The 17,015-nt window shown below is 43.3% G+C and overlaps 1 protein-coding gene across 1 annotated transcript in view; it reads right to left on the bottom strand.

The window, feature by feature from the left end:
* Positions 1–17,015, bottom strand: part of SUSD5 (sushi domain containing 5) — a gene marked incomplete at its 5' end in the record, with an annotated part of 38,949 nt that extends 21,934 nt beyond the window's left edge. Inside the window, 3 exons of the mRNA XM_014548379.1 lie at positions 6,902–7,020; positions 10,957–11,134; positions 16,961–17,015. Coding sequence (XP_014403865.1) covers positions 6,902–7,020; positions 10,957–11,134; positions 16,961–17,015 — 352 coding nt within the window. The remainder of the gene's footprint in view (positions 1–6,901; positions 7,021–10,956; positions 11,135–16,960) is intronic.

The following is a 17,015-nucleotide window of genomic DNA, read 5'->3' as shown; positions in this document are numbered from 1 at the left end:
GGCTTCTCCCGCTCAGTGGCTTGGCCTCGGGGGTCAGCGACGGGACCCAGAAGCTGGGCAGCATCTTGTCCTTGTCCTTGTCCTTGCCGTTGCCTGCGGGGCCAGCGCTGGGCCCGGGTTGGGCGGCATCCGGGTGGGTCTCCCAGCACGTCTTGGGTGTGAAGGGCTGGAGGGCCCGGCTCACCAGCCGGCTCCTTCTCCAGGCAGTCCCGCACCTGGTCCAGCGCTGCGGCTCTTTGAGCTCCTCCCGCCGGGCACCCGCTGCTTCTGAAGGCCTTCATCTGCCGGCATCTCCTTCTTCTGGTGCAGAAAGTCCTCCGGGATTGCCTCGCGCATACAGGCAGCCATGTGGGGTGACGCGGGGTCATGGCCCGGCTGCAGAGAGGCAGCAGCAGTCCGCGTCCTCCACGGCATCCGGCTCATCCAGTGCTCTGCGTCCCGCCACCTGAGGCCGCTGTGCCTGGCCTCCTTCTCATGGTAGGTGCAGTTCTTGTCCAGTTGAGTCATCCTTGAAAGAGACCTGAATTTTGCTTGCAGAAGGGGGTGTCGGCAGGGGTGTGCCTGAGGAGTTAGTGGGAGGTGGTGGGAGGAGTTATCTGAAATCGCACGACCTTGACTCCTTGTTCCTTCCTTAATTCCTAGACTCTCATTTTCCATTTATTATTATTTAAAAATATATATATTTCTTTGTTGATTTCAGAGAGCAAGGGAGGAGAGAGAGATAGAAACATCAATGATGAGAGAATCATTGATCGGCTGCCTCCTGCACGCCCCCCACTGGGGATGGAGCCTGCAACCCAGGTATGTGCCCTTGGCTGGAATGGAACCTGGGACCCTTCAGTCCGCAGGCTGACGCTCTATCCACTGAGCCAAGCCGGCCAGGGCTCATTTTCCATTTAAATGGGGACACTTGCTTGCCATTCAGATCTTCTGAGAACCAGTTCCCACAGAGTTTAGAACTCATATAAAGGTTGATGCTTTCATTTTGAGAAAGTTTAAGGCTTCCATCATGATTTTTGAAGTTCTCAAGAAGAGCCCGCAATCCCCATTATTATTCCACAAACCAGGGATGGAGAAATTCCAACCCAAATCTCCTCCTTCCCTTCGCTATTTGAAGAAGCTGACTTTTGTGACCACCTGCCCAGCTCCACCTTACTCCACCCAGCACACCACACACCAGCATTGTCTTCCCCATTCCACCCAATGTTATTTGTCCTCAAACTTTGTGTCGCTTCTCAAACGTTAATGTGCATCAGAATCTCCTGAAGGACCTGTAACACACATTCTGCTGTGTGTTTTTTAAAAATATATACATATGTTTTTATTGATTTTAGAGAGGAAGGGAGATGGAGAGAGAGGTAGAAACATCAATGATGAGAGACACAGCTGTTTGTGTTGTTTAGTGTGATGAAATTACACTTCACTTCATTTGGTTATATGATATCATGCATATTATGAGGTAAAAAAATGTTGAAGCTTCTGCTGTAAGGGGTACACAAAGGTTGATATGTTCCCAGGAAACCAACATAAAAGGTACTGGGAGGTCAGTCTGGAGCCTTTCCAATCTCTGATACTTCTCTTTTCTTGGAATTTATTCATTTCCTTTGTTTTTTTCTTGATAGGGAACTCCTGAATTGCTCCTTGACTCTCAGACTCTCAAATGTGACCAGTTATCATATTTTAAAACTGTCTCTTTTGCTCACCTTAACTATGAAAGCAAAGTTTTTCCTTCCTCCTAAGAGATCAGCAAAGTGTCCAACAGGTTTGCTGCTTCTGTGGTTTAATTATTAGACTTCATCTACATGCATTTTATACAGATTTGCCCCATCAGTAAGAGTTGTAGTTTTTATAAATGTCAATTTTATTCATGGGTTAGGTTATAAGTGCCACCCGTTTTCTTTCTTTGGTTAGTTTCATAATTTATAACAGTTGCTAAAAATAGATACCAGTCTTTTTAGCACCTAGTTAGTGCAGAATTTAGAGTAAGCTACTAATAAAGGATTGCTTGATTATACTGTGCAGTAAGCCTAATGGTTACCTAAATATATATATGGATCTACGCTGAAGACATTCATGTTTAAGAAATGTCATGCTGCCACTTGCCAGCTGTGTGACCTTGGGCATGCCACTTATATGTCTTAATCTTTAGTTTCTTTACCTAGATCAGTGGTCGGCAAACTGCGGCTCGTGAGCCACATGCAGCTCTTTGGCCCCTTGAGTGTGGCTCTTCCACAAAATACCGACTTCTGCGCATGGGCCACAACATTTCAATCGCACTGTACGTGTGCGCCCGCATGTGGTATTTTGTGGAAGAGCCACACTCAAGGGGCCAAAGAGCTGCATGTGGCTCACGAGCCGCAGTTTGCCGACCACTGATTTAGGCTACCTCGAATCCACCTCAGACATGCCCAGCAGCTACTCAAGCCACTGGGGATGTTCTGAATCCAACTCATTCTCCTGGAATGAGTACTATGGCTGTCGAGGGGGCCTCACTGCTCACTGAGATGGGGATGATTTAGACTACCTCTGAATCCACCTCAGACATGCCTAGCAGCTACTCAAGCCAGTGGGGATGTTCTGAATCCGACTCATTCTCCTGGAACGAGTACTATGGCTGTCCCAGAGCTAGTCTCCCCAAACCATTGTTCTCCCTGTCTGCCATGTCCTCTCATCCCTTCCCTAATAATTATTTCCAGAAACAGAATCTTCAAATTCCACTTCAAATGGCAGACTCAGGAAGTCTCCTAAGTACCCTCCTCCTTTGTGTCAGGAAACATATTCAACTCTTACTTATACTGTCAACTCCTTGAGGGTGGGAATGAGACCTCTATATCCAGCTGTCTGTCTGTCTGTCTATCTTTCTATCTATCTGTTCATCCATTCATTCATCCACCTGTCCTTCCACTGAATCACCCACAAGTCTGAGCACTGGACTTTACATTACCCTCGACAAATAAACAAATGGCCAAGGTCAGGTCAATGGTAATGAGCTCAGAACCTTCCACACTCCCTTGGGTGACCCTGAACTAAATAGGTCCTATCAGGTGTTCAAAGCACTACAGTTGATTTCCGTCACCTGATTGCAGCCAAATAATTTTCCCCAAAGCCAATCCTGAGGACTGGGGCCTCCTCCAGGGAGACCTGAGAATTGGTTACTCTCAAAATTTCCTCATTGTTCTCAAGATGAGCATCCAGTTCTCTTCTTGATGACATAAAGAAGCAAATGATTCCACTTCTCTTTTTAAGGGACGTATAGGCAATAGGTAAATATGCAAGGGAGGTAGAACACAGTGCTAAGAAGGTGGGGTGGGTGAGGTGGGCTGGCAGGGAAGAGCAGCCAGCCAGCCTGGCTTGGGAGGTGGTGGACAGAAGCACACTCAGAGTGGAACCCTGTGGGTGCACTCCAGACCCCACACGTCGACCCCAGACAAACTGCCAAGAGAAGCAGAGCCAGAAAACCCAAGTGGAGGCAGCTTATTTCATCCACATCCCGTTGGTTAAAAATAACTTCACTTATTAGTTTAAGTGAGATCACCGCAGGACTGGAAATTCACTCTCGGTGAGACAAAGTACTGGAAGGAAAATGAGAAAAGTCTACATTCATGAAGGACTTTATTTCAAAAAAGAAACAGAGGAGGAAGCTGTCTAAATGTTCCACGGGCTCTGTTTTCCTTCTGGGCTCTTTATAAGGAAGCCGTCTGCCGTTTTTGGAGTTGGCACGCACAGAGCTAACCAACACATGGAGCAGCATTGGGGAGAAGGCAACCTTTGGAGACGATGCTGTGCCGGGCGGTATGCTGGACCAGACCTCACAGACACTCACTCCTGAGGGACCACATGGAACCACCTGTCTCAGCTTCTGCTCGGGCACCACGCCTTCCTTCAGCACAGATTTCCCTATTGACCGTGCTGTCAACAAAGGCTCCGCTAAGCAGGGCGGAGGACCATGTGGGCGCAGCTTACATGCTCTTCCTAAAGGATGAAAGGCGGGGGAACAGGAGCTCTCCCTGAGTGCCCAAGAGAGCAGCCCTCTGACCTTAGTCCCACCTCAGCATTCCTGGGTCCCCTAAACGACCCACCTGCAGCCTCCTCACAATCAGGCCATTAGGACTAAGACTCCAGTCCTCTCCACACAGCCTCTTCCGGTGACCGGGAGGTGGCCAGAGGCGAGGCTCAGGCAACTGCTCTGGGATGCAGGGCTCTTGAGCGCTTTGACTTGAGTGATCCACATTCCGTGCAGGTTTCACTAAAACGGCATCAATCTTCACATACATTGATCGGCATCATGAATTTCCTTCACAGGTTGGCTCTTCATGACTCGGATTACACACACACACACCACTGCCATTGTTATTGTTATAGTTGTGTTGTTTTTAGGAGTATGTAGATCATTTTATTTTTTTGACGTTTCTTATTTTTATATAATTTCAAAGTTACAGGAAAAGTGTAAGACTAAGTAAGGAACCCTTTATAAAACCCTTTATCCAGATTGACCAGCATGTTTTTATTTGGCCCCATTTGCTTTATCATTCTTCTCTCTTAGATAGATAGATAGATAGATAGATATGTATAGATATATATCAATATCTATATAGAGAGACAAATATATGGAATATGTATGTATGTGTATCAGTACCTGTAATTCTTTTCGGGACCATTTGAGAGTAAGTTGTAGATATGCTATCCCTTTGTCCCTAAAAACCTTGGAATGTGTTTCCAAGAACAAGGATATTCTCCTACATAACTGCAATGCAGTTACCAAAATCAGGAAAATTTAAACATTGATACAATACTATTATCTAATTCATAATCCATATTCAGACTTCATCAATCATAGCTATTTTCTCATGGTCCAGGATACAATCTAGGATCGCAAATTTCATTTCGTTGTCAAGTCTTTTTAGTCTATTTTAATCTAGAAGAGTTGCTTAGTCTGTCTTTGTCTTCCTTATCCTTATACATGTTTTTAAAGAGTATAGGCCAGTCATTTTATAGAATGTTTCTTAATCTGAGTTTGGCTAATATTTCCTCACAATTATGCATTTGGGGCAGGAATACTACTGAGTTGAAGTTGTGTTCCTCTGAGTGCAATATATCAGGAGGCACATTATATCAGCTTGGAGTCACCATCACGGTTTTGACCTTGGTGCCCTATAGGATGTGAATGGATGTTTTCTACCTCTGGCTTCATGCACTACCATTCTAGGTAAAAGGGGCACACACTTGCGTACACACAACCTATTAAAGACCTATGAAGTGGAAAGCCCAGGCTATCCTATTGGACGATGAGAAACGCATGGCTCAGTCACCCCCAACACCCCAGCCAATAGCCAGCCCTCTCCCAGAAGCAAGGCCACCTAACTAGCAACTGACCATAAACTCATGAATGAGCCCAGCTGAGACCAGCAGACAAATACAACTTGTTGGCTAAAAAAAAAAAAGAAAGAAAAAAAGAAAAGTGAACTAAATAAACAGTTGTTTTAAGCCACGACCTTTAGGATGCTATGTTACACAGCAAAAGCTAACTAATACCTCTTGTTTATCAGAGGAAGGAGAGAAGACTCAGAAGCCCTGCATATTCACTTAAAAGCGTTAAAGAATGAAGGTCATGCTGCTTTTCTTCTGGCCCTGTCTTGTCTCCCTCAGGGATCTGAACCTTTGCCTGTTTGGGATTCATTTAATTTACTTAATGTGAATTTAGAAAAACAGCAATCCGCGAATACAGACCTTCCTGGAGGAAAACCCCATAGCGGCAGAGAATCCTGTCACTAACAAGCATCTAATAAGCACCAGCCAGGGCCTTCAGCCCTACTGTGGCTCCTGGACTTTTTAAAGGTTAGAATTTGGTGCCTCTAGAGTGCAGCGTGAGGGTTTGTATCTCTAAGAAGTTCACCTGGTATTCCCATCTTCAGGGAGATTTGGGAAACTCTGCATTAGAGAAGTAGCTCTCAAACTGCTCGACATGTTAAAATCACCAGGGAGCTTTAAACCCCCCCCCCCCCAATATGCAGAACATTTATATCAGATTATCAAGGGCTGACATCCGGGCATCAGTGTTTCTTAAAACTTCCCAGGTGAGACCAGTGTGCAGCAAAGCGGTCCCTGTGCTGAGGCCTGTGACTGATGGGTAAGCAGCTGGCTTTCTCTCCATTTGCATGAACATTCCCTTCAAACAGCTTGTGTTTCTGATAATGACCGTGGACTTATTTCAGTGCACACGAAATGCTGCCCTGCAGACTCCTTTATGGTTTTTCTCCTCATCACTCAGCTGATTTCCCAGGAGGAAGTTGAGTTTTCCTTCCTACGATCAGTTTCCTAAGTCCTATACATTCCATTTGGGGGAAAAGGAATGTTTTTTTTTCCTTTTCAGTGTGCTGACTACCATGAAGAGAGACAGAAGGGTAGGCTATATCAGTGACTGTAACAGACACATTCAGGGGTTCCCCACATTCCCTAGATACCTTTACCCTGCCCATGCACAGGGGCTCCTGGTGGGCACCTGTGCACCTGGGTTGGAGTGTGGCACCCAGGCTACTGGAACCCTTTGCCTGTGCACATCAAAAACCAGAGGAGCCCAGGAATTCACATCTCCCTGAAGCAGCCCTTAGCCAATGACTGACAGGTGCATTGGTATAAATACCCCTGCTCTCGCACATGAGCCAAAGTTACCCCCCACCCACCCACCTCAACGCCACTGTGGACTCTGCTTAGTATTTCACTATTGCTTGGTCTGCTTCCTTTTCCTGTTCCCTTCTCCCCTGTATTATTGGCTTTTCTTTGGAAGTCTCCCCAATACACCCTGTTGAGTGAATCCTCAACTCAAGGTCAGCTTCTAGAGAACACAACCTATGGTGGCAAACCCCACGGCCACACCCTCCAGAACCTTGACAAAAGCACTGACCTTCATCCTTAATACAAAGGGCATTGTATGTGCCGCCAGGAGCCGGGTTGCTCTCAATTCTCACATCCACAGCTTTCATGATGTGCTGTTCACCACTCCCCTTGCTGCACACGGTTGTCCTGAAATAGACAAAGAAGACAAAAAAAAGATGAAAATTTTAGAAGAAAGGGTAGGAGAACTGACAGCTTGGAAGCAGCAGATATTTCTCTGATTCAGGAGCTTTGGCTGAAAGCATCAGAAACATTCTCCCCAAACAAAGGTCTAAAGTCAGGAAGACATAGGTGATGCTTAAGGTGAGGTCGTATGTATGAATTCAAGTTTCAGAGGCCATACATACATTGTGTATCTCTTCTAGTATATGTTTTTTAAAAAAATTCATAAAATTCTGCTCCTCTTTTTGAGGGGGTTTGTTTTGCTCTTCATATTTCTTTAGATGAATCATTAGTCATGAATCCTAAGCCTTTCCCCTCTTCTAGCAGGAGCATTTAAATGCTTTACATTTCTAGGTATAGCTTTAGTAGCATCCCATGGGTTTGAGTATGTTATATTTTTAATATCATACACCTCTACTTATATGCTAATTTCCATTATAATTTATTTTTGTCCCATGGTTTATTTAGGAATACTGTATCTTTTTAAAACAGCAAATAGTAGAATTTTTAAAAATTCAAATTATAATCTTTGTTTTCTAATTGGAGTATCTCATCTACTTAATTTAATCACAGATCTCTTTGAATTTAAGTCTGCCATCTTTATATTGGTTCTGCCCATTCTTTCTTCCTTTCTCCCTCTTTTCTTTTCCCCATTTTGATTGCTTTAATTATGTTTTTGGCATTCTCTTTCCTCTGTATTGGTTTGGAAGTTATATATCCTTTTACTATTCTTTTAGTGGCTACCCCAGAAGTTATAACATGTTTCCTCTACTTACTAAAATTTAATATTACTTTTACTTTCTTCCCCAATGACACTACTTGAAATACTTAAAATACTATGTACTAACATATTTAAAATACTTCTTGGTTGATAATACCATTTTTTAGTATTTAGTATTATTATTACTGCTTTATGGAATTATGTAATTTCAGCTTACCCCCACCTCCATTTACTCTTTTCATTAATTTTTTTGCATCTGCAACCTTCCACCTGCAATTATTTTCCTCCTGCCTTTACTGTTTCTTTTAGTGTAGGTCCAATTTAATGAATTTTCTTACCTTTTGTATGAAAATGTCTTTATTTTTTCTTTGTTCTTAGAAAATATCCTCACTGGGTATAGAATTCTAGGCTGGCAGTAATTTTCTTTTAACACTTTGATGGTATCATTCAATTATCTTTGGGCTTTTATTGTTGCTCCTTTGAAGTACTTTTTCTTATTACTACTTTTAATATTTTTTTCTTCATATTTGACTCTAATCAGATGTGCCAAGTTGTGAATTTCTTTTTGTTTGTCCTACTTGGGCTTTGTAGGGCTTTTTCAATCTGTGCCTGGATGTTTTTCTTCAACTGTGGATAAGTCTCATATTACTTTTCTTTCTCTTCTCCTTTTGGAATTCAAATCACATCCATCTTCTTTGCCTTTTACCCTTTCTTCTAAAAATTTCATCTTTTTTTTTAAATTCTGAACATCTTCCTCTAAAATATCTTCCAGTTCACTAATTTTTTCTTTGGCTCTTTTTAATCAGCTGTTAGAACCATCTATTACATTCTTAATTTCAGTGATTATATTTTTCATTCTAGGTTTTCCATTTGGTTATTTTTATAGTTTTCAGTCTTCTGCCAAAATTACCTTTCTTGGCTCTGTATCTCTGAACACTCTAAAGAGTTATTTTAAAGAGTGCATCTACCACTGCTAATACCTAGATTTTCTACTGGCTATTTTTGTTCTTGTTGGCTTAGCTTCTCATGAGACTGGTTATTTTATATTGTGTGACAAACCCTATGCTTGGTAAAATTATTTGTGGAAATCAACTGCCTAGGATAATGTTTTCTCCCTCTAGAAATGATTTTTAAAATCAGTTCTGCTAGCTACCCGGGGCACTGGGACTCCAGTATCATCTTAACCCAAATTCATGGATTAAGTTATGAGGATTTAAAGCTATGCTGCAGCTCCTCTGAGGACCTGTGTGCTTCTTGCAGTTTACTCCTACAGCCTTTGCAATGTTCCAACCCAAAGCAAAGGACTCCCTAGGCCCCCACCTGCACAAAACCTGAATTCAAATCTCTGTCCTCCTAGTCCTACAAGGCTATTGATTGCTAACCAGCTTTTCAGCCACCCTTTATTAGAATCTGCAACATCTCCTAGGAGACAAGTGGTCCCAAATTTTGTATTTTCTAGACCTCTGTCTTTCTCTGGATTTATGTATATACTCAAAATAAATTCATGGAGACACAGATCCTATTTACTATCTGTCTACTATGCCACCAATTGCAGGATGCACTGTGCATTGAACAATTGGTTTTTGGTAGGGAAGGGGGAAGGCTGTGACTGAAAAACCCACAGTGAAATGTACATACTAGTGGTTAGATACTTCTTGGTTCCAGTAACATTAAAATGGAAAACCTATTTTTAATATGTTATGAAGTAAATATATCAAGTTAAGTATGAGTGCTTTATAAAGAATTATCATCGTAGCAATGTAGAGATCCTCCAAGATGTCTTAACACTTTACAGCAAACCCAGGGAGAATGGACCTTTCCAATGACTCAGTCCTGACCTGTAATGCCTGGGAGACCTAAGCCTGGCTCTGAGCGGGCTCTTCAGAATCGCTGAATACCCTAGTTATCTGATGCCATGATGGTGACAGAATTATGAAAAATACCCACGCTTGATGACATAGTGGAAAAATGCATGCACAGGACATATTTTGTGTATTTAGGAATCTGGATGTAAACATATAAGGCAGAGAGAGTCACAGTTTCAGATCCACGGACAAGTTTTGGATGAGACCTCACGTGTCCTCGCTGCTCAATTGCTGCTTCACATGTAGCACATGGAGACGTGAGTCAGCACGGCTGTGTGTGTTTTCTATGGCCATCTGCCAGCCAGACATCTTCGGGGTCATTGTCTTGCTCTTGGAGCCCATTTCTCAGTGGAACGGCTCCTGCCTTCTCTCAGTCTAAAGAAGCAGTTAGCAGCATTAATGGGATGTTTTCTCCTAGCTGACCACAGGAATGACTTCTCCACAGGACTGCACAGGTCAGGAACTCAGACAGGGCACAATGAGATGGCTTGTCTCTGCTCCATAATGTCTAAGAACCTGAGCTGGGGAGACTCGTAGGCTGGTGACAACTCAGCAGTTGAGGGCTGGAATCACCTGGCACCTTCCCTCACATTTCCGGCAGTTAGTGGTGGCTACTGGCCAGGACATTGGTTGGGGCTATTGGTGAAAGAACCGCTTTGGGGCATCTGGGCTGGGCTTCCTCGCAGCATCTCAGGACAGTCAGACTTCTTACATGGCATCTCAAAAGTGAGAGTCCTCAGAAACCCGGACTTGATCTCAGACGTCACATAGGATCACGCCTGCTGTATTCTATTGCTCCTGGCAATACTCCGCTGGGCCTGATTCACAGGGAGAAGACACAGACCCCACTTCTCAATGGAAGCAACGTGAAAGAATCTGTGGCCATATTTTCACACCTCCAGACCATCTTCCTATCCCTATGTGTGCAGATGCATATCCACAGAGAAGAACAGATAAAGAATATATACCAGACAGTTACCTCGAGGTGGGGAAGAAGAGACAAACTCACTTTGTACTTTACACATACCTGTATTATTTGAAAATTTTTTACAAGCATTATTATTTTTGTAATTTAATAAGGAAATTCAAAATAACCAAGTCAGGGGGAATAAACTGACAGAACTGCAGGGAAAAAAAAATTTTTTTTAATATGAGAATTCAAAACAAGAATGCCCTGGAAGCCACTGCCCACTGCATTTTGCCTATCCTGACACCTCATTAAAACAATTATTTAGCCCCCAAAGGAGCCCTGGTGGGGCAGCCGGGTGAGTTGGATGGACAGTTGGATGGACAGCTAGCCTGGCTCGTCTGACTTACCCCAGGGTGCCGTCCGCCAGCCAGCCCGTGGCGCACACCGCGGAGGTGCAGTCCTGCACCACCCTCCGCAGCTCCTCCGCAGACACCAGGTGAGCACCCCTGCTCTTGCAGGAAAGCCGAGCCGCCTCCAGGTCCAGCCCCTGAGAGCCGTTCTGAGACTCCAGCACGAAGAGCTTCCCTGTGTGGGGACAAGCACGAGCACAGGCTGATCGGGGACCCATGGAATGTAAGCTCAGCACACTCACTCTCTAGCAGACACCTGCTACAACTGTAGTTTTCTACTTGCCCCAAGACCCAGCTGCAGCAACTACCCCATGGCACGCATCCCTGGGACTAGGCGTTGACAATCACACTGGTGTTTTAACCCATTTTTCCCTCTTCTTTTTAAAAAAGGATGGAGGAGGCCCAAGGGAGTGGAAATGAGGGACATCTGTAATACTGTCGATAATAATAATAATAATAATAATAAGAAGAAGAAGAAGAAGAAGAATTAACCATCTGCTCTGGCATGTTTTTCTGAATAAGCCCTTCAAATACTCTTTTTTAAAATGTTTTAAAAACACCACATGGCAAAGCTCAGTGCCCCATTTCCCTGAGTTGGGTTACTTGGTGCCTAAGGCACTGATTCGGGCTTCAGCTTTGCCTTCTTTTGCCCACCCTAACCTTGGGGTGACCGCATACATAACAGGTTGCTCCCTTTCTGTCTGACCCTGTCTCTATCACATGTCCCATTTTCTCTGCCACTCGGTTTCTTTGCTATTCCCTACTCAGACACTCTTTCTTCCCTCTCCTTGACTAGTTATACATACTCATCTTTCAGATTCTCCCACACCAAGTCAAAATCTCCTAGTATATGCTCTCATAGTACCTCTGTCCTTTAATCTTATGTATCAAAATCACAATGTGAGAGTAGGAGGATGCTGCACGGACATGTTCCCAGGAACAAGCTGGAATTACAACTGAAATACGGAAAGGCTTCCTGAATAATCAATGGAAAACTCACAGGAGAGAACCCTGATACCCAAGGACCGAAGGTGGAGAACGCATTGAGACTGGTAGGAGGGGCGGAGGCGCGAAAAGGCTGGCTGATCACCCACAGACTGAAGTCCGGAGAGATATCTCAGCTGTGTGGGAGGGGGGTGTGCCACTGAGAACTCTGGGATCTAATCCCGAAGCTGGGCTCTCCAGCAGAGAGCACCAAACTGAGGAGGGTACCTACATAACATCTAGCTGTGAAAAGCAGTGGGGTGCTATCTGCCAGGGAGTGGCAGCTGAAAGTTCGGGCACCCTCTTAAAGGGCCAGTGCACATAAATTCCCTGTGGAGCCACGCTCCTTGTGCTCTGTCAGAGGGAGGGTGAAGTGGACTAAAGCTGTGAGAGCAGAACCCAGGACTGGGGGACTCAGGGGATAGAGCTCAGAAGGCAGATACCCCAGGTTTCCTGGGCTGAGTCATTCCCTCACACAGCAGAGGACATCTTTCCTACATACACATCTGCCTTGCCTGGGGGGAAGACAGTCGACACACCTTATTGGAAAATACCTTGCCCTGAGGCCACTTAAGAGATTAAAAGAAACAGCCTCCAGGCAGAAGCAACTGCCCCACCCTTTTGATAAAATTCTCACCACAACTGAGGATGATTGCCTGGGGGCAATTCAAGTCAGTATCCTATCAGTCTGTAGACAGAAGCGATCTCTGAAGGCTTTGAGTCCTTGCCTGATCCAATTAGTCAGAAACAGCATTTAACACTGTTCTGCACTAGAGATTGAGAGGTACACTAGAGATTTTAGGATCTACCTAAAACATAGTCACAAACTCAAACAGACAACCAAAGTGAGGAAACAAAGAAATGACTCCCAAATGAAAGAACTAGTGAATTCTCCAGAAGAAGAGATAAATGATGCAGAGATAAGAAATTTATCTGAAACAGAGTTCAGAGTAATGATGTTAAAAATGCTTAACAGTATGAAAAAAGATATAGTAACTATGAAAAAAGAACAGTCTGAGATAAAGAATGATATAACACATTGGAAGGAATACACAGCAGATTAGGGGAAGCTGAGTATCGAATCAGTGAATTAGAAGACAGGGTTGAAAATATCACTCAATTAGAGAACCAAAAAAGAAAGAACAATTAAAAAACAGGAGGACAGCTTAAGGGAACTGTGGGACAATGTGAAACATAACAATATTAGAATGGTAAGTGTGCCAGAAGAGGCAGAAAGGGAGAAAGGAATAGAGAAGGTGTTTGAAGAAATAATGGTAGAAAACTTCCCTAACCTGGTAAAGGAACAAGTCACACAAGTTCAGGAGGCACAGAGAATCCCAAACAAGAGGAACCCAAACAGACCCACGCCCAGACACATCATAATTAAAATGCCAAAAATTAAAGATAGAATTTTAAAGGCAGCAAGAGAAAAGAAAACTTACCTACAAAGGAGCTCTCATAAGGCTCACACCTGATTTCTCATCAGAAACTCTACAGGCCAGAAGGGAATGGCATGAAGTACTCAAGGTAATGGAAAGCAAGGATCTGAGACCAAGATTACTATATCCAGCACAGCTATCATTCAAAATAGTCAAATAAAGAGCTTCCCAGACAAAAAAAAGGCTAAAGGAGTTCATCACCACCAAGCCAGCATTACAAGAAATGCTAAAGGGATTGCTGTCAGGGATTGCTGAGAAGAAGAAACAGAGAGAAATCTAGCCATACAGAATTAAAATGGCTATAAATAAGTACTTCTCAATAATAACTCTAAATGTAAATGGATTAAATGCTCCAATCAAAAGGTGTAGTGTAGCTGAATGGATACAAAAACAGGACCCAACTATATGCTGTTTACAAGAGACCCACCTCAAAACAAAAGACACACACAGGATGAAAGTGAAGGAATGGAAAAAAATTTTCCATGCAAATGGAAAAGAAAAAAAAAAAAGCTGGAGTAGCAATACTCATATCCAACAAACTAGACTTTAAAATCATCATGCTAAGCGAAATAAGTTGGAGAAAGATAAATATCATATGATCTCACTCATTTGTAGACTATATTGAACAACATAAACTGATAAACAAAAATTAGAGCCAGATGGGGGGGGGGGGCAATATTCTAGAATGTAATAAAAGTCATCCTGTTATTTGCAGATTTTTAATATTTCCTACAACTTTTGTGATATGTTAGTACAGTTTTGGTAATATTATTATACTTAAAAACCTTTAAAAAGTCACAATGTCACATTTCATTCATATAATTATTTGCTTAATGCCTCTCTCTTCCATTGGATTTGATGTTCCCTGATAGCAAGAACCTGTTTCTCCTCACCATTCTATCCTCAACAGCAAGGACAATACTTAGCATATAGTAGATACTCAATAAATTACCTGTTGAATTATGAATCTTTTCCTGTAATCATTACGCAAATACTGTCATTTGCATTCAGTTCATATGAAGATTTTTCCGTTTCAAAAGTACTTTAAGCTCTAACCGGTTTGGCTCAGTGGATAGAGCATAAGGCTCACACCTGATTTCTCATTCAGGCCTGCGGACTGAAGGGTCCCAGGTTCGATTCCGGTCAAGGGCATATACCTTGGTTGCGGGCACATCCCCAGTAGGGAGTGTGCAGGAGGCAGCTGATCGATGTTTCTAACTCTCTATCCCTCTCCCTTCCTCTCTGTAAAAAATCAATAAAATATGTTTAAAAAAAAAAGGACTTTAAAAGCACAGTGGCAGGTCTCTTTTATGTATGAGATGCATATGTAAATTAAATGTTTTTCATTTGAATTTACCTCATTGACTTATTTTTTTTAATAAGTCCATGTTTTAATAGTCCATAGAGTTTTTGATAAGTCCAATGCTCTCTCTTCGAATGTCTGTAATGCATCACAGTTTAGAAGAACATTTCTTCGCCCTCCTTTCATTACTGTTGAACACAAATTAAATGTGGAAAGTGGTGGTAGTTAAGCGTATATTTAGTAAAGAAAAGAATCCTTTCATAATATAGGTTATAATTCTTCAATGGCTCTACTATAAAAGTTGGAGCTCAGCAAATGGAGTTTCTTGAAAGGAAGCGTGCCTATAACCTTCCACTAGGGAAGAGGGGAGAAGGAAAGATAGAATGAGAGAGAAACAGGCATTTCTGGCAAATGGTAACAAGGAAGCATTCTTGGATGCTGTTCTTACTGTCTCCTAGTCCCGTGGTCAGCAAACTGCGGCTCACGAGCCACATGCGGCTCTTTGGCCCCTTGAGTGTGGCTCTTCCTAAGCCTTAGGAGTACCCTAATTAAGTTAATAACAGTGTACCTACCTATATAGTTTAAGTTTAAAAAATTTGGCTCTCAAAAGAAATTTCAATCGTTGTACTGTTGATATTTGGCTCTGTTGACTAACGAGTTTGCCGACCACTGTCCTAGTCCAATGATATTTCTGCCTCCCATTTTCTGTGACCCACTTCCAGCCAGATAGACACAAAATATTGATCCATATCCATCTAGCATGGCACTTAAGCAGTTATAATGGGGTGAAACTCTAAAGCCTTGTAGATTGCAGAAATATTTCTTTAAACGGTATTAAAATGGGTACAATAGTATACATTGTTCAAAAGTTAACACTACCTCCAATTTATTCCACTTGGATTCTTTAAAATCAGCTTAATTTTCATGACTCAATGTCAGGCAAAAGGAAAAAAATACAAGATTTAACAATGGATTGACTGCTAGTAGATATGGGATTTTTTAAAATGAAATTAATTTTTAGGAGTTAGATAGTGGTGATGGCTGCACAACATAATGAATATTCTAAAAACCACTGAAGTGTACCTTTTAAAATGATAAGTTTTACACAAATTATATCTCAATTAAAAAGTAACAGTGATCACCAGGAGCCTTTGAAGTTAAAAATGTTTCCTAACCCTTTCTCTGAGGACGTGGAGAAAAAAGACATTCAATTCTCAATTATGAGCAAAGAGTTCTTCAAGTTCGCACTTGGGACCAAGAGCACCAAAAACTCCACAAAAATGTCCGGAGGTTTTCCTTGCTTTCCTCTTCCCTAAACACCATGCTTCTTTTTGTCATCTAGTTTCACCCAACACTGTTTGCTAAACAGCAATGACACTGAAACATATACAACGGCATCCTAAATAAGCCACAGATTTTTCTCCTGCATCAGTCTAATTTGTCTCAAGCTCGGGTTTACTAGAAACCCTTCGTGGCTTCTTTTCTTTCGGATCTTCCTGCCCCAAATCAACGGGGTTTTGTTCCAAAATTAAAATACGGTTTGAATTAGCTTTTGAAACTGAAGTGATAATAAGGCTGTGATCCTGCTGATTTAAGGGAACTACTGAAAGCTCAATTCAGTTCAGAAAACAAACAAAAAACAAAAACAAGAAAAGGTGGGCCAGTTTTCAGGACCTGCAGTAATCTGGTCCTTATATGGAGCCTCGTGTCCAATGACATCCTCACCTGGCAGTCTGGTTCCAGCCACTCCATCATTTATCCCATTTTCCCTGCCACTCGCAGCACAGGGCCTTTGCACGTGCTGTGCCCTCTACCCCAGGCCACTCTTCTCCCCGCCTTTGCCTCGTTGATTCCCACTCATCTTTCGGGTCTTCCTGGACCAAGCTAAAATCACTGGCCTTCCCTCAGGAGCACATTTAATCCCCGTGGAAAATTCCCTCTCTGCAGAGGAGGGGTCTAGGGCACTCCGGACTTGATTTCATGTTAAAGACCTTTCATGCAGATCGTGGGAAAGCTCGTGGCGGGACTGCAGGACCAATGCCCTGGCTTTCTCCGGTGTGCGATGGAAGGATTGGGGGGGGCGCTCAAGGGAGGCGTCTGGGCGAGCTGAGACTCAGTGGCCCGGGAGAGGATGCAGGGTCGCGGGACCGCCGCTCACCTCGCTCTCTCCCAGGCTTCAGGTTTTCCGGGGCTCGTCGGGATGGGCTCCCCAGCGAGCTTCGCTTTCCCAAACCCCACGCGCCACCCCGGACCCCGCCGCCTCCCGGACACTCACCATCCGCCCTCACGGAGAGGCGCGGCAGACCCAGCAGGAGCAGCGCCGCCGTCCA

Source organism: Myotis brandtii, unplaced genomic scaffold (genome assembly GCF_000412655.1).
Source record: "Myotis brandtii unplaced genomic scaffold, ASM41265v1 scaffold506, whole genome shotgun sequence".
Classification (NCBI taxonomy): domain Eukaryota; kingdom Metazoa; phylum Chordata; class Mammalia; order Chiroptera; family Vespertilionidae; genus Myotis; species Myotis brandtii.
This window is presented reverse-complemented; position numbering and strand designations above follow the sequence as displayed.